Raw genomic sequence first — 21,232 nt, 5'->3', positions numbered from 1 at the left:
CTTTAAAAAAAATAAAATGCCAACTGTTGGCATGCCTTGCTGGCTCATTTTGGTGGAGCATGCGACTTTTGACTTTGGGGTTGTGAGTTCGATGTTGGGTGTAGAGATTACTTAAACAAATAAAATCTAAAAAACAAAACAAAACAGGGACGTCAGGGTGGCTCAGTCGGTTAAGCCTCTGCCTTCGGCTCAGGTCATGATCCCCTGGTCCTGGGATTGAGTCCCACATCCCCCTCCTTGCTCAGCAGGGAGCCTGCTTCTCCCTCTGCCTGCCACTCCCCATTTCTGCACGCCTGTTCTGTCTCTGACAAATAAATAAAATCTTTGAAGAAAAAAAAAACTAACATATCTCTGTTTTGGTGACAATTTCAAGTTTAGGTGTTAACTGTTGACTTTTTTCCTCCAGAGATTGCTCTTAGCCCCAATAATCACGAAGTCCACATCTATAAGAAGAACGGGAGCCAGTGGGTGAAAGCTCATGAACTCAAGGAGCACAACGGACACATTACAGGTAAAGGAAGATGATACTTGCAAATTGAGCACTCTTCCATTAAATAAAGAGCCTGATAAAGTAAGTCTGCCTTAATATTTAAAGTCGCGCAGCGTTTACTGAGTTTTCTTTAGAAAGCTTGAGAAAATAATCATCATAGTGATCTCAGTTTTTAAGTGCTTCTTTTGGCCCAGCTGGGTCACTGCACTCCACTAGTGTATGGAAAACACTGATCCTACTCTGAGGAGTGAAGAGCCTAGATGAGGTGACGAGATGAGAAAGTGAAAACTAGACATCTAGTGTGTCAGCTGTGGGAAAACATAAGCCATACTGTGTTCCCAAGTGAGGGGACACAGTGTCTTCCAAAAGCTTTCTGTATGTTGTTTGTGGGGCGAGGAAGACATTCCAAAATACTGAAAAGGACAAAGAGTAACGTAACAAACACCCACATTGCCACCACCTAGAATTAACAACTGTGCCAGAATACTGAGAAAACAGAGCTTTTTTTTTTTTTTTAAGATTTTTTAATTTTTATTTATTTGACAGAGAGAGAGACAGCAAGAGAGGGAACACAAGCAGCGGGGGAGGGAGAGGGAGAAGCAGGCTTCCTGCAGAGGAGGGAGCCCGATGCAGGGCTCAATCCCAGGACCCTGGGATCATGACCCGAGCTGAAGGCAGACGCTTAATGACTGAGCCACCCAGGCGCCCCCAAAACAGAGCTTTAATAATAAGGAGTATTAATCAGGATAACAGTACGGTCCCCTCCCACCGCCAGTCCTATTCCCATGCCCCAGAAGCAGTCTGTAATTTGGTGTGACATTGTCCCAGTTCATTTTTAATACTTGGACATACACGTATACACACTCGTAAGCGATCTTTAGCACTTGGGGCTGGTATATTTAAGTGCTACATAAATGGCATCCTGTTGTGCATCTCCAGCTTGCTTTTGCATTTCACGTTGTTCCTGAGTTATGTGTTGATCAGGTTTATTCCTTTTAACCACTATTTAACAATTCATACCTTGTTTATTTACTCTTCTCTCCACTGAAGGACGTTTAGGTTGTTTGCAGTTTTTCCTGATAGTGAAGTGCTAGATCGAGCCTCCCTGCGCAGGTCTCTTTGTACATGCGTGAATGTTTGTTTATGGCAGACTCGTACTGCTGGGGTGTGCACATGCTCAGCTTTGCTAGGCATGGTCACACTGCCTTCATCCTGGCCCCCCCGGTATGGGGGTGCTTATCTTCCCCCATCCGACACATACTTGATACGATCAGAGGGTCTGATGAGTGAAAGGTTGTGTCTCTAGAAATTGCACTTTCCTGCGTAATAAAAAGGTTGAGCATATTTTCTGATGTTTATTAGCCATGCTGGATTTCTTTCTCAGACTTTACTGTTCATTACTCCTGATCAGTTTTCCATTGAGTTTTTATCCTTTTCTTGTTGACTCATAGAAGACAGGATCTTAAAGCATTGGCTCTGAGGCAGGTTCCTGAGTGTACATGAGCTTTCATCTTTGACAAAAACCCCTCGATGAATAGGTGGATAAAGGTGGCAAGCAGAGTGGTGCTGAGTTTCATTAAGCAGGTATCAAATAAGGGAGGAGGAGGAGTCAGATAAAAATGGAGAATTTCTCTAATGGTTTTCAGAATTCAGTGAACCAAATCCCGATACCAGATTTCAAGAGAATGCATTGCTTTTTTGTGAGGTGGTATCTGGCTATTTTTAAAAGAATATAGTCACTTACTGCTGTGTTCAGAAAGAATTCTTGTTCCTTGATCCTTACTACTATAATTTTTTCTTTATCCATTTTCTGGCAGAGTTGATTCAGCCTCTTGCTTTTAACAGTTTGGTCAAGCACGTCAGAACTTATTCTCCATAACGTTTCTTTTTATTTTTTTTTTAAGATTTTATTTATTTGACAGAGAGAGACACAGTGAGAGAGGGAACACAAGCAGGGGGAGTGGGAGAGGGAGAAGCAGGCTTCCCTCTGAGCAGGGAGCCCGATGCGGGGCTCGATCCCAGGACCCTGGCACTTAATGACTGAGCCACCCAGGCGTCCCTCTCCATAACTTTTCAATTACAAATTTTTCACTGCAATCTTGGATTTTCCCTCTCTTCACAATGACATTTGCTCTTAAGTAGGCAGCAAAGTGACTGATAATGAATTTTTTTTTAATTGTGACCCTGAAATTGCCTCTAGTCCTCCAACGTACTGATTAGCTTAAAGATATCCTTCCCCCCAACCAGAGAAAAACAGCATGTTTTGACCTTCTGCACCCTTTCCATTGTATTCCCCAGCAAAAACTCACGACCATCCCTTCTTGTTTTTGCCGGTGATTTGTATGTGATGCTAGTGAGCATCAGGAGCCAACTGATCATATTCCTGAGCTAGCACGAAAGACATAATTTATAATTTCTATTTTTGTTGCTATTGCTTTCCCATGACCTTATTTCTATTAGGTTTGGCCCATTTTCTTTACATTCCTTTGCCAGTGGCCTTGTGACCTAAAAATAAGAACATTCATACTTTAAATTGGAATTTTAGCATTAGGAAATACTTCTAAGTGAGAAAGGGCTAAGGTGAAAGACCACAGAAATAGCCAAAAAAGTGAAATACTTAGTTATGTTCTTCTTCTCGTCTGCTTCTCTTTTGGAACCCTTTGAACTTGGGCCTGTTTTCATTCAAATGTTCAAATGACATTTTTTTTTAGATCTGAAAAAACTTTTGTTGGAAAAATCTAAATATAACTCTGTGGCAAGAGACCAAGGATCAAACATATTTTCTCATAAAGATAGTAACTACAGAAAAAAAAGAAAGAAATCCTCTCAAGTTTTCTAGAAGAAAAGACCAGTCAGTACTACAGAGAAAAACAGTATGGTTAACATCAAAGAGAAATCAGAGTCCTGGTGTTTGTTTCTGTGAGTTTCTTTTTTTGTGTGTTAAAGTGATCATTCTCTTTAAAAGAAAAATTTACTGTGGACAGTTTTAAACAGATAACATAAAAAAGGAAGAATAATGTAGTGAGCCCCTGTATACCCATCATCACCCGGATTCAGCAGTTACCACCTCACAGCCAACCTTGTTTTCAACTCATTTCCTCCTTGTATAGTTTGGAAGTACATGCCAGACACTGCATCATTTCGTATTTCAGTTTGTGTCTCTAAAAGAGAAGGACTCTTCTTTTCAATAATACCTGATACAGTAATTTTAATGGGGACTTTAATAAGGTGCACACATGGTTGTGATTAGTTGATATATCTCTTGTCTTTTGTCTATAGGTTCCCTTTCTTCTCTTTAACTTTTTAATTTATTTGTGAAGAAAACTGAGAAATCAGGTTGTTTGTCCTGTAGTGTTTTCTGGAATCTGGATTTTACTGATTGCAAGCCCATGGTATTTTACATGTTTTTCTGTCCTCATCTTTCTTGTAAATTGCTAGTTGAAGGTAGGGAGTTAGGAAGTTCTTTCGTCAAGGATGCACATGGTGTCTAGTCATTGTTCTATGATGCTAGCAACTGTCAAGGGTCAGTGGCCATATCGATTCATTTAGTAGTGGCCGCAGGGTGGTGGTATTCTAGATCTGTCATTTCCTTTCTGTTAGCTGATTACATTTGTAAGAGACACTTCCCTTCATCTGCTGTTTGGCTACCTGGATATATATTTAGTATGGAAAAAACAGGGTAGATGCTTTATTCTGTTCCTTTGCCTTTAAAGCCTGATGGAATTAAAACAGTATTTAAACAAATATTTAAATAAACTTAAAATTTTAAAATAAGAGAATACAAAACAAAAGTAAATAAAGAGTTAAAAGCTAATGCCATCTAAAATACTTTGAAGCCGTGACTGTTTTTACAGTTTCCATACTCAAATGAAAGATGTAGCTAGACTAGAAGCATTAAAACAAAGCAGAATACGGTCCCTTCTGTTTTTTTAGAGAGTATGGACCTGTTGATTTTTAAAAGTGCCTCATGCTTAAGCACCTCAGGAATTCTAATAACATTATGTGTTTAATCAGAGTGGTGATCATATGGAATAAGGACTGAAATTTTAGATTGTCAAAACCATCACAAAATCACTGAGCTTTCTCATTTATAAGGCAATATTCTGGATGTTAAGGGACACATTTGTTTTCTATTGCTGTGTAACAAATACTGCAAACTTAGCAGCCTAACCAAAGCAAATTTATTATCTCACAGTTTTTGTGGGTCAAGAGTCTGGGCATGGCTTATCTGGGACCCCTGCTTAGGGTCTCGAAAGTCGTAATCAAGGTATCAGCCAGGGACGGGTTCTCATCAGAGGCTTGACCAGGGAAGAATCCACTTCCAAACTCCTTCAGGTTGTTGGGAGTAGAATTTCCTAGCAGCTGTAAGATTCATGTAATGTAATCTTGTCCACTACTCATGTACATCTAATCACCTTTCCACCATTCCATTGATTGGAAGCAAGTCACAGGTCCTGCCCACACCTATAGGGAGGGGACTTCCCTAGGGTCTGCCCACCACAATAGTTTCAAAGACTTCTTATTTTCAAGAAGCTTGTAATCAAGTTAAGAAAACGAGACATTCATAAAAATAACAATATTTTGCATCACACTTTGGGGAATTTATCACAGAGAGATCATTTTAACCAGAACAAAAAGGTATGTTCCTGAATGTTTATTCCAATGTTATCTATTTTAATAAATGATTGGAGACTAACAAAGCATTCAACAATGGGATGTTTGGGGCAATTATTATGATAAGATCAATGTTCTGAAATAATGCATAACCAGTACTAATTTATAAAAAGGGGAGGAAAATGTTTGCCATAGTATTAATATCATTTGGGGGGAGAAATGTGTATGGACATAAGAATGGGAGCAGGGCTTTTTCTACTTCCTACATGTCCCTTTGTGGTGTTTGTTTCTTGTAGGTTTTGCTTTTGTAGTTAAAAATAAAACTTAAAATCTGGGGCGCCTGGGTGGCTCAGTTGGTTAAGCGTCTGCCTTTCGCTCTGGTCATGATCCCAGAGCCCTGGGATCAAACCCCGAGTCTGTCTCCCTGCTCAGCGGGGAGCCTGCTTCTCCCTCTCCCTCTGCCTGCTGCTCTGCCTGCTTGTGCTCTCTCTTGTCTCTGTCGAATAAATAAATAAAATCTTTTCAAAATAATAAATAAAACTTAAAATCTAATAAAGAGGGCTGCAAAACTATCCTATAATGAATGGACTTGCAATCAAAATACACATCACTTAGAATACACTCCCGCATTTTTCCCCCTCAGTGGTGCAAATAATTGAGCAGACTATTCCTGTAGGTGAAAGAATGAATGAACTCTTCATACAACTAAAGCCACTGTGAGTTATGACCAGTGGAAACTTTGATTTATATTCATCTTACTTTTTTCCCTATGTTAAGAATGATAATGATTAATTTTTAGGGAGATATCTATCATAAGAATTTATTAGTTGGGACGTCTGACTCTTGATCTCAGCTCAGGTCTTGACTTCAGGGTTTGAGTTCAAGCCCCACGTTGGGCTCCATGCTGGGCATGGAGCCTACTTAAAAAAAAAAAAAAAAAAGAATTTATTAGTAACATTTCTGTATGTTCAATGTGGAATTATATTTGTAGGAAATATGTAACTAAAAAATGATTGAGCCATAGCAGATTTTACTCTCGGTATGTAACAAACTGATCTTGACTTTGGGATCCTTCACAGAGCCATCAAATAAGTAAAAGTCTGGCCAAATATGAAAAACAATCCATACATATTTAGATTTCTTCCTAGTTTGGATGCAAAAATACTCAGGGACCCTTTCTAGAACCTGTAGCATATAGAAAAGGTATTGAGGTTAGTTTAAATGACAGTGACCCTCATAAGAATATGTAATGAGTCACAATTTGTATTTTGCCTCCGTTTACTAAAGTTTTGTTTTTGTTTTTTTTTTTAATTTAATAGAGACAGCGAGAGAGGGAACACAAGCAGGGGGAGTGGGAGAGGGAGAAGCAGGCTTCCCGCTGAGCAGAGAGCCCGATGTGGGGCTCAATCCCAGGACCCTGGCATCATGACCTGAGCTGAAGGCAGTCGCCCAACCAGCTGAGCCACCCAGGCGCCCACTACTAAAGATTATTTGAATTTACCCTGATGTTTTGTTTCGATGTGACGTAGCAGATTTTCAGTTGTTATCATGGAGTGAGGTCTGTTAATGAATGAATAAAGGTACTTTTAAACCCCCCAAAATCTAATAATGAGAAAAGAAAAAGGTCTTTACACCAGATCACTTTAGAAACCTGTGAATGGGTGGTAGAATGCCCCTGTTTAATTTTGTAACCTCCACAATCATAAAACAGCTCTGTTCTGCCTGGCCTCGTGGAGGATCCCGAGTTACAGAACTTTGCAGAGAAACCTTGCCTTTGCGTTTGAGGTGATGATCGGGACCATAGATGAGGGGAAGGTTGGGGCTGGGGAGGAAGATACCAAGCCCACTTCTAGCCCTGCCATGGCAGTGCCCACCGGGCTGTTTCACGTCTCTTATCATCGGCCAGGCAAAGCAGGTGACACCACATCTCACTTGCAGGTATCGACTGGGCTCCCAAGAGTGACCGCATCGTCACTTGTGGGGCAGACCGCAATGCCTATGTCTGGAGTCAGAAAGATGGTGTCTGGAAGCCAACCCTGGTGATCCTGAGAATTAATCGTGCAGCGACTTTTGTCAAGTGGTCTCCGCTAGAGAACAAATTTGCTGTGGGAAGTGGAGCACGACTCATTTCTGTTTGTTACTTTGAGTCTGAAAATGACTGGTGAGCAATATCTGAGTATTTTTTATTTCTCTCTGTGGAATTACACATTTGGACCACTGTGTTCTTGGTGACTTCTTGAAGCATTGGGTGAAGGCTTAACTATAACTTCAGTGTTTCCTCATCTGGAGATTTTTTTTTTTCCTCTGAAGATCTCTAGTCCCTCTGAGCAGTTTTCCTTCTTATATGCACGTTGAGTCAAATCACATCTTTCTCATGTTGCTACAGACCTGTGGCCCCGTTTTCTGATTTCCTAACTGGTACGTTCTGTAAGATGCTACTGTTCTCATTCTGTGCTGTCCAAATTGTTTTGTTACTCTTACAGGTAACTCATAAACTTGAGAGATTCCCATGCATGACCTGAGAAGTAATTTTTTTCCTCACAACTCTGTCTACTTAAAATAAGATTCCTGCAGATAACAATGTACTCCTTTAAAATTTATTGGCTGATCCAATCTGTCTTAGTATAATATTTTATTCACTTAAACTGTTGGGAGTAAAAATTGACTGGGATCTTGGAACTATAGTCAGCCTGTTGTACTTTCTATATAAATCACTTACAGCTGAGCCACTCAAAATACAGAGATTGATTTTATGGCTAAGTAACTTATTTTAACTAATCCTTCTCACTTATTTGATAAAAAAACGACTCTGCTCTATGTGGCACACATTCACAAAGGATGGTAAATAGCCTTCAACATGGAATTGTCATTTAGTAAGAATCTGGCAGTGTTTGTATTTGTCCTAAAAATAGCAGAGTACACATTACTCTTTGTGTCACTGTTACTGGTTCCTTTCTGCTGCAACAGTGGAAGGAACGGATTATATTATGTTTTGTGAAATTTCGTGAAATCTCACAAATTCTGATTCTTTGGAAAGAAAATCTGAATTTGCAACAAGATTAAATTATGAATTTAAGACCTGCATTTTTCTTTCAAGTATGTGTAAAAATAAGCCTAACAAAACGTTGCCTGCCAGAAGTCATTTTAGGAGACTCACTGTAATGAATAGATAAAAACTTTCCTTCCTGGGTAACGTTCAACCTCAGAGACTGCTCACATTTTTATTCATTGAAAAATAGTCTCAAATATAGGTAAATTGGGCTGTTCTATAGTACAAGGTTGTCATTTGAACAAGCTGTGTGTTCAAGGGAGTTTCTCAGCTATAGAACAACATTTCACTGGAGTGATGTGAATACAACAATCTCTAAAAGCCTATAACTGCATTACAAGCAAGTCAGAACACAGTCTGTTTTTCAGAAGGAAATTTTTTAGATAGGTTCCTAAGAGAAAGATTCTGTGGAAAAGTAATTTGGCATTCAAGAATGGGCGTTCGGCTCGATATTAAGTCTCTCGGATCTCAAACAGCAGAACATGATTGGTTTTTAAGCAGCAGTTTAGAGGCAGAAATTGAATTAGTGAAGCCAGAATAATGACTGATCTCAGACATAAATAAACTTTTCGAGTGGAGGAGAATTAGCACCTCCAAGAGGTTGCTATTTTCTTGGTTGTGATTTCTCTGAAAAAAAAATAGTAATAATAATAATATGCAGCTTCACAGAGACGTAGAAAGGAAATTGAGCTATTTTACAAGTCAAACTTAACCCAAAATGAAATAACAGATCACTGAGTATTTGTCATAAAAATTTAATTTCAAACCCTACATTTTATTTGAAAGGTTAAAGTCACATGTAATCTGAAACTCCATGGCCAGTATCCAGAGTTAATCCATAAATACAGTTACTCACAGGGATCCCCTGGTTGCCAGGAAGATTCAGTGATAAGAACATCAAAGCCTAAAAGAACAGAAAGGACTATTTATGGCTCTTCTTCCTCTCTCCATTCCTCTCTGTGGCAGAGGACTGGGTCGCCACATGGGTGTCACCTGACACACCTTTGTTAGGCCCTTTGGGAACTGTTGCTCGATGTGTGGATAAACTGAAGTGGATTTTCTCCTTTTGTAGGTGGGTAAGCAAGCACATTAAAAAGCCAATTCGATCCACGGTCCTCAGCTTGGATTGGCATCCCAACAATGTTTTGCTGGCAGCAGGATCATGTGATTTCAAATGCAGGTGGGAACAAATGAGAACTGGTAGACAGAATTGATCTGTTCCTTGCTCATCTTTCAAGTTTTTCTCAGGTTCCTTTTCATTGCAAGGTACAGTGCTGGGTACCATGAAGGACTCACAGGTAGAAGGAGCTTGTGATCTAGGAAAGCAAGTACAGAAGTCACGGAGGGGGAAGGAAATAGATTCGGGAGGTGCAGGAGGAGGGAGCTGCATGGGTGGGGCCAGGGATGTTTTCCTCGGGCAGACCATCATGTCTGGAGCAGAGGTATAGTGGCCCTCAGACGGCGGTATTATTTCTCATTTCGTAACCCAGGCAGGGACTCAGCAGATTCCGGGCTGAAGCTATAAGATGGACAAAACATAGCTAAACAGTGCTCTGCTGAGCTATTATACTGTGTTCTTCCTTTTCAGTTCAAGCTTTTTATTTGTTTTTAGCGTGAGGCTAGAAGAAGCACAGCCACTTTGCTAAGAGCTTTAAGGATCATACAGTGTAATTGCTTTTTACAGTTATTCTTTACCAAGAAGGCTTTCTTCCCCTTAGCCCAAAGAAAAGCAAATAAATGTTACTTCACATTGACAATATGGTGGGTTGGGAGATGGTATGCATCTTTCTGTAGTAGGCTATTTGGAGAATTTCCAGAAAACCTGCCTAGTGATTTATATCCAAGAATATCCAATGGTTTGGTTTTGGTTTTTGTTTTTTTAAGATGTGTGTGGGAATTTGACTGTGGAATGGGGATACAGTAGCATCAAGGCACTCTGGAAAAAGACTGGTTCTACTTAAGAACCAATGTAACAGCGTAGACATTCTCTAGGAGAATTCAGTTTTGTTGTCTGATGTGTTACCTGGAGTCATTCTAGCTCTCTTGAAGGATGGAACGGAATGATCCATACCACCTGAATTCTCAGGTTATGTCTAAAGAATCTGGTTATGAAAATAGGTTCCCAATTTTTTGGATAATACTAATTTCCAGAAACAAACTTAGCTTTGAATTGCAGTCCTATGGGTAAGAGTCTCTTCAGTTCACTCTCTCCAGTTGGAGACTGAGAGCCACCCGTTCTGTCACAGACTCTGATGACTAGAGCATTTGCTGACTTAAGGCCCAGCGATTCTCAGACTCATAAATATAGAGGACAAACTGATGGGTGCCAGAAAGAAGGAGGGTGAGGGGATGGGCAAAATGGGTGAAGGGGAGTGGGAGGTACAGGCTTCCAGTTACGGAGTAAGTCTCGAGGATGACAGGTAACATAGGGACACTGCAAGAGCATCGTGTGGTGACAGATGGTAGCTACACTTGGGGTGAGCATCGCGTAAGGTATAGAGAAGTTGAATCACCATGAAACTCATGTAATACTGTGTGTCAGCTGGTATTCAGAAAAAAAAAAAAGTAGAGTCCAGCAATTCCAAGGTCATGTCCTCTAAATCAGAGAGAACTCACTGTGCCCTTCACCTCTCCAGAGGTGCTCTGCCTCTTCCAGAGCTGCTGCTGTCCTTGTCATTTCGGGGCAAGTATCTCAGATCATGTTAGGGAGTCTTTAGGTCCAGAGGTTCTTGAAGAGAAGCTCTACAAAGTAGAAATAGCGTTGGAGGGGGGTGGATTCCCAGCTGCTCTTTCTCCCTCCCTTATCCTGACTCAGCATCCAAACCTTCTCACACACAGCTTCCTGGAATTCAAGAGGGAGAGACTGCTGACAGCCAACTGTAAAGGAGACCCTCCTTCACCCAAGACAATAACCTGTCACAAAGACTGGACAGGGAGCCCTGACAGCATAATGGCCTGAGGGAGAGCCTGCCCACTCCCTCACTGGCCTCCTTTGGCTTCCTCTTTGGATGTCCCTTTCTTTAAATGGGTTAATGCCATTGGTTTATGGCAGCGTGGCACATAGTTTCCTCTCCTACCGTTTGGCTGTGTGGGCTTCCTGGAATACTGTGTTGAAAATGATAGTGAAGTAGGAAAGAATGCCGTGCTCACTTAGCAAGGTCAGCTATGTGCAAGGGGGGAGGGGCGGGGCAGCATGATCCTCCCACAGAACGTGCGCTCCGGGAGGGAAGGGCTTTTGTGTTCATTGCTTCTAGAAGTGCACCCCTAGAGCAGGGCCAGACATATCGTAGGTCTCTGTGTATACCCTTGGATTGAGTGCATTTTGCCAGACTCATATGGGCCTGTAGGCAGCCCTTAGAACCAAGCCTTGAGAGATTTGTGGCTGTGACTTTGTCACGTTTTGCTTTTCAAGATTCAATCTTTTTGCGTTCTGAGACACCTTACAGCAGCTGCCCATGGCCTGTTTCTGTATACATATATTTTCATTTACTTTTTCCTTCTTTCCTACCCCTTAAACTGCAGGGTGTTTTCTGCCTACATTAAAGAAGTGGATGAAAAGCCAGCCAGTACGCCCTGGGGCAGCAAGATGCCTTTTGGTCAGCTGATGTCAGAGTTTGGTGGCAGCGGCACTGGTGGCTGGGTACATGGGGTCAGCTTCTCTGCCAGTGGGAGCCGCCTGGCCTGGGTCAGCCACGACAGCACCGTATCCGTTGCTGATGCCTCAAAAAGTGTGCAGTGAGTATTTGCCTTTTGCTTGGAGTTAGGGAGTGGTTTGGGATCTCTCACCAGCTGGGCTAAGGCTGTCCTTCCCTGGGGGAAGTTCAGGATGTGAGCATAAAATTGTGACCCAGAACTGCAAGGCCGCCTTTAAAGTCACAGACACACATTTAGATTGTCCATTCGGGGAAATTTTAAAGTTAGGTCTCACTTCCAGAAACACTTCTTAATGGGGAGGTAGTGATGGTGATTCCTTTGAAGGACTCTCCTGGTTTGCTGCTGATAAGAGTTCCTTCAGATAGCCAATTTAGTCTGTTCGTGTGAATTTCTCACAACAGGTACACGTCATCCAGCAGTCTTAAGTAGGAGATAAGGTTCTTACTCTGTGTAGTCAGTGAACAGTGACTCCATTAATTTGGAATTTCATTCAGTAATACTTAAAACCCTGATACCAGTTTCTCTGGAGTATGCCAGAAGAACTCGAATTGCAATGACTCATTTGTGAGGGAGGCACCTGCCCAGCCTTAGGGAGAGCACCAGGTATCTTGTCATACATCAGAATTTATTTATTAAGATTTTAGAGAGCGCAAGCAAGCACAAGGGAGGGGGAGGGGTAGAGGAAGAGAGAGAAGCAGGCTCCCCACGGAGCAAGAAGCTGGACGTGGAGCTCCATCCCAGGACGCTGGGTCATGACCTGAGCTGAAGGCAGATGCTCAACCACCTGAGCCACCCAGGCGCCCCCCACATCAGAATTTATATCTGCTTGGGCGCCTGGGTGGCTCAGTGGGTTAAGCGACTGCCTTCGGCTCAGGTCATGATCCCGGAGTCCTGGGATCGAGTCCCGCATCGGGCTCCCTGCTCAGCAGGGAGTCTCCTTCTCCCTCTGACCCTCCCCCCCCTCATGTGCTCTCTCTCTCTCATTCTCTCTCTCTCTTTCAAATAAATAAATAAATCTTTAAAAAATTTTATATCTGCTCATCATACGCTGGAGGAAGAGAGATGATAATTGGAATTCTTTCCCCTTATGAATCTTTGTTCTTCCTGGTGAATCCTTTTCCATTGGCAGCTAAAGGTTACCCACCCTAAAAGGTCTCCTAACTTGTGAACCTGTGTGGTAAGAACCGGTCACCTCAGGTGTCTCTGCCCCCCTCTGCTGCACAGTGACAAGTGACATTTCAGAGAGGATATTTTTTTACCAACTGGATTGAATTGGGTTTATTTACTTTTTTTAACACCATAATAAATGGTGTAGTCTTCCAGATTTCTGTACATGTATAGGCACTTACATATCTTTTCATTTTGAACACCAGTGGGATTATGCTATACATTCTATACAGTAATTTGTCTTTTGTCATTTAGTTTTGATGTCATGGTTATTTGATTTGTGTACAGTTTATTGTAATGCATAATAAGCTCTTAGCATATGCTTATTACAGTCCCCCGTTTGCCCTCATATTGGTTTATGATTTGGCTTTTCTAGTCCTGCAAGTCTGATCATATCCTCTGCCCTTCTCCTTCTCGAACATAAATATTTCATGTAGTAGGAGGCAAGTGTGCCACAGTAAGGCCTTAAGATGAGGTGTTAGGACTTCAATCCAATTCCAGTGGGGTCTCCTGAGACAGTTTTCAAAATGCACCATCTTTTACATGAAGTTCTGTCATCCTAATTCATCAGCCCACACGTTTGCCCGCATGTCTGTGTGACCTCTTGGCCAGGTGCTGCAGCAGATAACTACTAAGTATATGGGTACACAGACACCTCCCCCAGCCCTTTTGTGTGCGAGCTCCTGGCCGGCCAGGACTTGTCCCCAGCTCCTCCCCCATCGCCTGGCAGAGAAAAGAGAATAGACTCTCCTAGATGTTTGTGCCCACCCTTTGGGAGCCCACGGTGAGCACAGGCAAGGAGAGGATGGAAGGACAAGGCATTCAGTCACAAGTGACAGTGACACGCAGAGCAGTAGGTGGTCAGAGGAGAAGCCACTTTTGGCTGAAGAGGTCAGGAAAGCTTCATGGAGGTGATCAGATGAGAGCTGAGCTTCAGAGACCAGGGTGGACTTTGGTGGACAAGCAAGAGACAGCATGTGGGTAGAGGGGTGTGGGAGCAAAGGCAGAGATGGGAAGGAAGACTTGCTGGGGGCCAGTTTGTCACGAGTGGGGGGCCTAAGAAGCAGGTGGGCCAGAGAGGGCCAAAGGCCTCTGTTTCTACAGGTGACCCCAGGGCTGCGTCATGCTTGGGATTCCTGAAAGTACAGGTCATGGGGCTCTTTTTAAGCATAAGTGTTCGTTTACACTGCACAAGCCCCTGTGAAAACGGGTCCTTTTCATTTGCCATGTCTATAAAGAAGCTGCGTGGTCTGTTCCATCTCAGTTTAACAGTTGTTCTTGTGTTCAGGGTCTCAACTCTGAAAACAGAGTTCCTGCCCCTCCTGAGTGTGTCGTTTGTCTCAGAGAATAGCGTTGTAGCCGCGGTAAGTAATTCTCTTCATTCTCCCTTGTAGTACACTAGTTAATTCTCCAGAGCAGGAACAGTGCGTGCTCTGTGACTTGGTGTACTGGCTCAAGCCAGAACAGCCTTTTAGAATGGCTAGCCTTGAAGAGGAAGAGATGCCTGTGGTGTGCACGTTCTGCGGAGGGGTTGGTGGGTGGGCAGCACACCCTCGGCGCCTGACTGAGCTCTTATTTCAGGGCCATGACTGCTGCCCAATGCTCTTCAACTACGACGACCGTGGCTGCTTGACCTTCGTCTCCAAACTAGACATTCCCAAACAGAGCATCCAGCGCAACATGTCTGCCATGGAGCGCTTCCGCAACATGGACAAGAGGGCCACGACTGAGGACCGCAACACAGCCTTGGAGACGCTGCACCAGAATAGCATCACGTACGTGCCCCCCAGCTACCTGGGGCCCCCGGAAGCCACCTGTAGCCAGGGCCCTGACCATCTGTGGAGAAGTGTTGGGTGACAAGGATGCCTTTCTCCCTCTCCTTGTTTCCCGACTGGGTCCCTTTGCAAGTTGTGTGTACTGTGTGCCCAGACATTCCTTCAGGAACAGGAGCAGAGAGAAGTCTGTAGCTTCCCGACTACGGGCTCTTATTTTCAGCTTGTGACAGAGTGAGCCGCCCCCACCTAGGCATTCTGTCCTTCGAGGTGCGGCTGGTACGCGGCATCCCCCGTGAGGAGCGCTGATCCTACGGCAGACGGTGAGCTGGTGTGCCTGGCAGGGCAGCCTCTTCCTGGGGCTTGCTTTCTCAAACCCTGATTGAGAACAGAAGGACACCTTCCTGAATGTTATGGTCCTCTCTGGTAGTGAACACGAGACGGGAAGACCGGTTATCCCCTGGTTGAAAAAGTAATTCTAGCTGTCGTTTCAACCATGGATTTCAAGTGATCTATACCAGTAAGAAGATCACTTAACTAAAGAAACAGAATTCTTTGATAACCTCAGGCAAAACCAAGGAGTTTCTTGACTTGAGGTTTTCATCAGGCACATGTGAACTGTGTTTTATCCAGAAAGCTTGGTTTTTTCTAAATCTAGAGGAGAAATGTAATCTGTTCTTGATATTTTCAGTGATTGTGGTCAGAGTTAGGTACCATAACATTTTCTCTTTTTGACTGGACCTTTTGTGTTGAGAGATTTGCATTGTGCTGATGATGGCGGGAACAAGAATGGAAACCTCTAGACTTTCTCTTTGGGAGAACTATTAAATGCAGGTTGTCCTTGTCATGTTCGGTGGAAAGGGCCGCTGAATTTAAAATAGGCCGAAATGTCTGTGCTCTACTGGACAGTAGTAACTTGAAGGCATAGCAGGTCTTCCCTGTGCTTCTCGTTTCTTTGTCTTGAATGACTTTCAAAATTATTTCTTGTGGACTTCTCTGAAGCTTCTCTGCAGTCGGTGTATCAGGAGGGTAACAGCTCTCATTGCATTAAAAAAAGACCTTGCAGATTGGCATGTTTGCTTTTATTTGCCGTTATTAAGTCCTCTTTGCCCTTAAGCAAAGGGTTGGCACACTTTCCCTGTAAGGGACCAGAGAGTAAATATTTTAGGCTGAGGAGGTAGCCAGTCTCTGTCACAACTACTGACATCTGTGATGGCGTGCAGGCAGCCATTGGCAGTACGTATATAAGTGCGCGTGGATGTGTTTCAATAAAACTTTATGGACACTGATTTGAATTTCCTCATCACAAAATAATAGTCATTTTTTTGTAACTTTATTTTTGGTAACCATTTAAAGTCATTAAAGCTGTTCTTGGTTAACAGGCTACATGTGCCATAGTTTTGCCATCTCCTTCCCTAGAGGGAATGTTCTAGACATTTCAGAGGAGAAAGAAAAATTATTGTCTAAGCTATGGAATTTTCTTGAAAGTTTTTCAGATAATTAGGCTAAGACAGGTTGTTTCATTCATCTATTCTCTGCATTGCTTGCTTGGAATCTTGGCGTGTCTGAGTGTTGCTCACATTTACAGTGATTCATTTCAAGTGCAGGGCAAGCTCTTGACTTACAGGCCCTGCTTGTCTTGGAAGGCGATTTGGGAGTTTTTGTTTGGAGCCAGTTGGATTTCAGTCATGCTTCATCCTGCCTCTAGTTTTTGTTTTTAATTGTTTCCATTTTCGTCATTGCTGTGGTCCTGCCCACACTCTGCTCCCGGGCAGTTTTCGTGCTGCGTGGCCTGGCTTGTCCTTGCCTCTTGACGTCACAGTAATGAATGCAGCTTCTTACCTTTCCAGTCTTGGCTTTTCTGGACATCCGGTAGTAAGATTCATTTGAATATTTTCTGTGTCAGATTGCTGCGGCCTAATGTTGATGGACAACTTAATATTTAGGAATTGGGAATTTGTTGCCTTCAAACGCCCTTACACTGTTAGGAAGGTTGGGGCCCGCTCCCACCACATACCTGACAGGCTCTCCTGTCTTTGCTTTCTTTCAGTCAGGTGTCTATTTATGAGGTGGACAAGCAAGATTGTCGCAAATTTTGCACTACTGGCATCGATGGAGCCATGACAATTTGGGATTTCAAGGTATTTTCTACTTTTCAGAAGAAACGTTTGCATTAAAAGACAAGAATGTTTCTCATTTCTTGGAACAAAATGTCAGATCCAGTGCACATCAGAAACGGAGAACATTAGCTTATAGTTGTCTTTAAAACCTGAAAGTCTGGGCCCCTGGCTGGCTGAGTCGGCAGAGCATGTGACTGTTGATCTCGGGGTCGAGTTCAAGCCCCACATTGGGTGTACAGCTTACTTAAAAAAAAAAAAACGGAAAACAGACTTTCACGGTGAGATGGGATACATCGATCTAGATGGCCATCCGTCCGTGGAGGGAGACTTGAGCGGTACTTTTGTAGCAGGCCCTGTGTTGAGCCACCAGTCTGTTTGACGATCTAGATATATTTTCATGGTTTACACGAATCAATCTAATAAACATTCACGAAATGCCTGTTGGGTGCCAGGCCTGGTACTGGGCCCCGAGGATATTGAGGTGAAAGAGCCCTCAAGCAGCTTGTCTGGTAGAGGGTGACGGTGTTCCATGGAGCTCCGAAGAGAGGCCAGTGCCTCTGTTTCTACAGAGGAATGGGGGGGGCGGCGGGGAGATTACCAGCACTGCAGGGAAGAGATTGGCATGAGCTGCGTCTCCAGATGCAGTGGGATTTGGGGCACACTCAGGGGTGGGGGCGAGCCGTCTGAGTTGCAAGAGCAGCAGATGCAGACCGGCCGAGCTCGGAGCACGCGCCACGGCTGAGGCACCGCGGCGGTTTGGGCTGCGGTGTGGCTCCTGCGGAAGCACAGGGTGGAACTAGGAAACGGCCCATGGCGTGGTCAGGGAGAGGCGCTGGGCTTTGTCTGCAGGTAACTAGGGGCTGGTCCAGAGCCGAATAGAGGAGCTCCAGGCCGTAAGGCCTGGATAGCCGTGGGCTCTGGGCAGAGGCTGTTGAGTCCGGTGAGCAAGTGAGGAGGAGGTGACCCCCAGTGGTGGCGGGGGTGTGGCCCCGAGCTTCTGGACTGGAGGGAGATTTAGGAGGCCAAGGGGAGGGGCATTGTGAGGAGCAAATGCGGGGGGACTCTGCACACTCTCCTTGGGGTTTGGGTGGATGGTGGGCGAGATAAGGAAGCAGAGGGGAGCGGCAGGGGTAAGAGGGGGGCTGCCATGGGCAGCCCTGTGAATTTCATTTCTCCTGGTGGTCACCCCCAAAACAGGTAGATGTTTACAGAATTTTGCTCCTGCCTGTGCATTTCCATGATGTTTGATTTTTTTTTTCCCCCATCCTTGGGTGAAATACATAATATGGAAAAAAGCCTCCAGAATACTCTGGAGAAGCAAACTGTCTTCCTCTAAAAGTCCCCACCCCACCCCCCACCCTTTTTACCTTCCCGTGCTTTCCACCCTGGGCATTGCGGCCCCCATGAAACTAGCTCCCAGTGTGACTGGTTACACTCTCACTTTATTCTCTGATCCCTCGGGCCACGGCCTTTTCTCTCCTGTGTATGCTGTACGCTAGGAGGTCGTAGGGCAGTTTCCTGTGGTCCGTCCACCTTTGAGCACCTGCTGCGTGTTGTGCCCCGGGCCCGCCACTGTGTGGCCTGTGAAAACGGAGTGCCTGCCGTGAGGGCCTCTGGGGTGTGGCGAGAGGCACGGGACACGCACGCAGGCAGCCCTCACCAGTTAAGTGCCGCTGGCCCAGATCCTGTGGCTCGGAGCCATGGCGACAGGGGAGCGCAGGGCTTGGAAGGGCCAGCAGGGGGCCCAGGCCTGGGAGAGCCGGTGTCAGCTGGGCTAAGCCAGATTTGGGGGGGTACGGGGCCTGCACATCAGTCGGCTGGTGGGGAGGGGGCAGTCGTGTGGTGCAGGGGGGCTGGGGGAAGACACCACAACGTCCTCAGTAACTCTCAGTGTTCTTCCTGCCCTTTTCAAGACCTTAGAGTCTTCCATCCAGGGCCTCCGGATAATGTGAAGCTGAGTGAGCCTCCCAGATCCAGCATGACAAATGGACAGACTGACAGACTGACAAATGCGCTGACGCAGCCCCGCCGTGTGCATGGTGGTGAGGAGAGCCAGCCGCAAGGAGACACTGAAGACAAGTTTTGCGCAAATATCGTTTGTGTGTTTTTGTTTGAATATAACTAGTGACAGTGTTGGTTTTTTAAAAGCAGCCGTGATTTGGGTTTTTCTGTTTTTTGTTTTTGCTATTTCATTCCATTCTTGACCAAAGCTTCTCTTTAAGTAGTTTATTATGGAAAATTGTCACACTAACTTAAAGGAAAGGGTGGGAGACATGTCCATTGTCTGCTAAACAAATAAAAATACTGAATGTGTCTTTGGTTTTGTTTCCTTATGCTGTTTCCATTAGAAAAATAGGGACAAACGCTTCATTAGACTAGTTTGTTTTTAGGGTAAAATCTTAGATTCTGAAATCGAGCCACCCTCTCCCACCTCTGAGAAAAGAAGCATTTACTGATTGCTGTCTTCCAGCCTCCGAGCGCTGCCGCAGAGCCCGCGCCATTCCCGTGTTGCACAGGAGGCCGCAGAGGCGCCCGGCTGCTGAGCCTGCTCTGCGGCGCCGGGGGGCCGCTCTGTGCCTGGGGCAGGGGCTGCGGGGATGTGCCGTGGGGACAGGAAAGGGACACATTACCTTAACAGTTTCCGCTAGACATTACGGGGCCCAAACTGAGTTCTCATCATAATCAGATGGGAAGTTTGACGTTCCAATGCTGAGAATCTTGAGAGGTGCAAATATAAATAATTAGCAAAGGGAGTAAATACGAAGTAGCCTTGAGCACAGCCACGTTCCTGCTCTCCCTGGCCCAGGAGAGGGGGAGCAGTGGGGGTCTGATGGGCTGAGGCCCCTCACCAAAAGAGTTCTTGGCTTTGCACGAGAAAGAATTCAAGAGCAAGCCATTTAGAGAAAGAGACAAAAATTAAGTGTAGAAGTAAGAAAGGAGCTACTTTACAGAGTATGGGGAAGTGGACCCCACCCCTGCCCGCCACCACTGTTTTGCCTCCAACAGGGGGTTTTATACGTTTTTAAAAATTAGCTGTGCAGGGAGGGGCTTACTCCTTTAACTTTGGGTTTATCATTTCCATCGGGCGGTTTTTCCGTTGCTTAGGGTTGCAGAATTACCCACGGGGAGCAGTGGAAAGAATGTCCAAACTTTGTGGCTTTTACTGCCAGAGGGAGAGGGGTCTTGTGATGCTTTTTATGACCTGCTGACTTTTAGGTTAAGGGTCAGCCTAAATCCAAAATGACTTCAATCAACTTGCCCCCCGAGCCTCCCTTGCCTCCTGCCTCACGGTGATTCAAAGACAACCCTGGCTTTAGGACACTGGTAACAGTGCTTCTTGGAGGACATCGTGATACATTCACAAGAGTAATTTTGCCCTTTTGGTGTCTCATGGGGAGCTTTACTTTCCTCCAGGAGAGAATCTCAGCAGCCGAGGGCCTGGCCTGGTGGGCCTGCCTCGTCCCTGTTGGCGGTAGCCACCTTTTGGGACCCCCGATGGCAGGAGCCCCTTTGTGTTACACGTGTTTGCACCTGTGCGTCCGCAAGGCCATTGTCACGGGACAGACAAAAGTAGACCCTAAACAGGAATTAGCTAAAAGTTTCCTTTTCGTTTCGTTAAATCACATGGTTTGGCCAGCAAGCCCAGAGGTTTTTAGAGAAACACTGCATTCCATGAAAGAAACAACGGCAACAAAGAAACAAAAATTTCTAACTTTGCCTCCAAGAACTTAGCCAGAATTGTCTTTTCTCACCCATCCAGCTGGAAACCCACGGTGCTGCCTGGCCCGGGGCCACAATAACTGCCTATCGGTGGGGGGGGGGGGGGGGCTCTGGGTGACTGCCAGAGCCCTTGGATTCAAGGCTTTGGGCTTTGATGTCAGGTTATAGTTGTGCCAAGTTGTGTGACCCTGAGTAATCTAGTTAACATCACTGAGCCTCCGTATCCTCAGCTGTAAAAAGGCAGTAAAAACGGTTAGTAGGGGCGCCCGGGTGGCTCAGTCGGTTAAGCCTCTGCCTTCAGCTCAGGTCATGATCCCGGGGTCCTGGGATCCAGCCCCGCATCGGGCTCCCTGCTCCGTGGGGAGTCTGCTGCTCCCTCTCCCTCTGGCCCTCCCCCCGGCTTGTGCTCTCTCGCGCGCCCTCTCTCTCTCTCTCTCTCTCTCTCTCTGAAATAAATAAAATCTTAAAAAACAAAACTAATTCCTGTTAGTTACTCAGTAAAGCCGAGGTTCACTTTTAGGCTTGGCACCGGCCCTATTACAGGCCCTGGAGACCCTTAATAACAGTGTGGTAGAGTGGGAAGCAGTGTGTAAAGGATCTTGCTAACCAAAGAAAAATCCAATAGTTCTTTCCGGAATATTCCGAG

General features: G+C 44.8%; 1 protein-coding gene across 1 annotated transcript in view; it reads left to right on the top strand.

Moving 5' to 3' along the window:
• The window catches only part of ARPC1A (actin related protein 2/3 complex subunit 1A), a 28,825-nt gene extending 9,646 nt beyond the window's left edge, over nucleotides 1-19,179 (top strand). The window contains exons 3-10 of the mRNA XM_027611442.2: nucleotides 407-511; nucleotides 7,043-7,265; nucleotides 9,226-9,333; nucleotides 11,676-11,888; nucleotides 14,263-14,338; nucleotides 14,556-14,749; nucleotides 16,797-16,887; nucleotides 18,780-19,179. Of these exons, the coding sequence (XP_027467243.1) occupies nucleotides 407-511; nucleotides 7,043-7,265; nucleotides 9,226-9,333; nucleotides 11,676-11,888; nucleotides 14,263-14,338; nucleotides 14,556-14,749; nucleotides 16,797-16,887; nucleotides 18,780-18,818 (1,049 nt within the window). The 3' untranslated portion in view covers nucleotides 18,819-19,179. The remainder of the gene's footprint in view (nucleotides 1-406; nucleotides 512-7,042; nucleotides 7,266-9,225; nucleotides 9,334-11,675; nucleotides 11,889-14,262; nucleotides 14,339-14,555; nucleotides 14,750-16,796; nucleotides 16,888-18,779) is intronic.
• Nucleotides 19,180-21,232: the final 2,053 nt, after the last annotated feature.

Source organism: Zalophus californianus, chromosome 10 (assembly GCF_009762305.2).
Source record: "Zalophus californianus isolate mZalCal1 chromosome 10, mZalCal1.pri.v2, whole genome shotgun sequence".
Classification (NCBI taxonomy): Eukaryota; Metazoa; Chordata; class Mammalia; order Carnivora; family Otariidae; genus Zalophus; species Zalophus californianus.
This window is presented reverse-complemented; position numbering and strand designations above follow the sequence as displayed.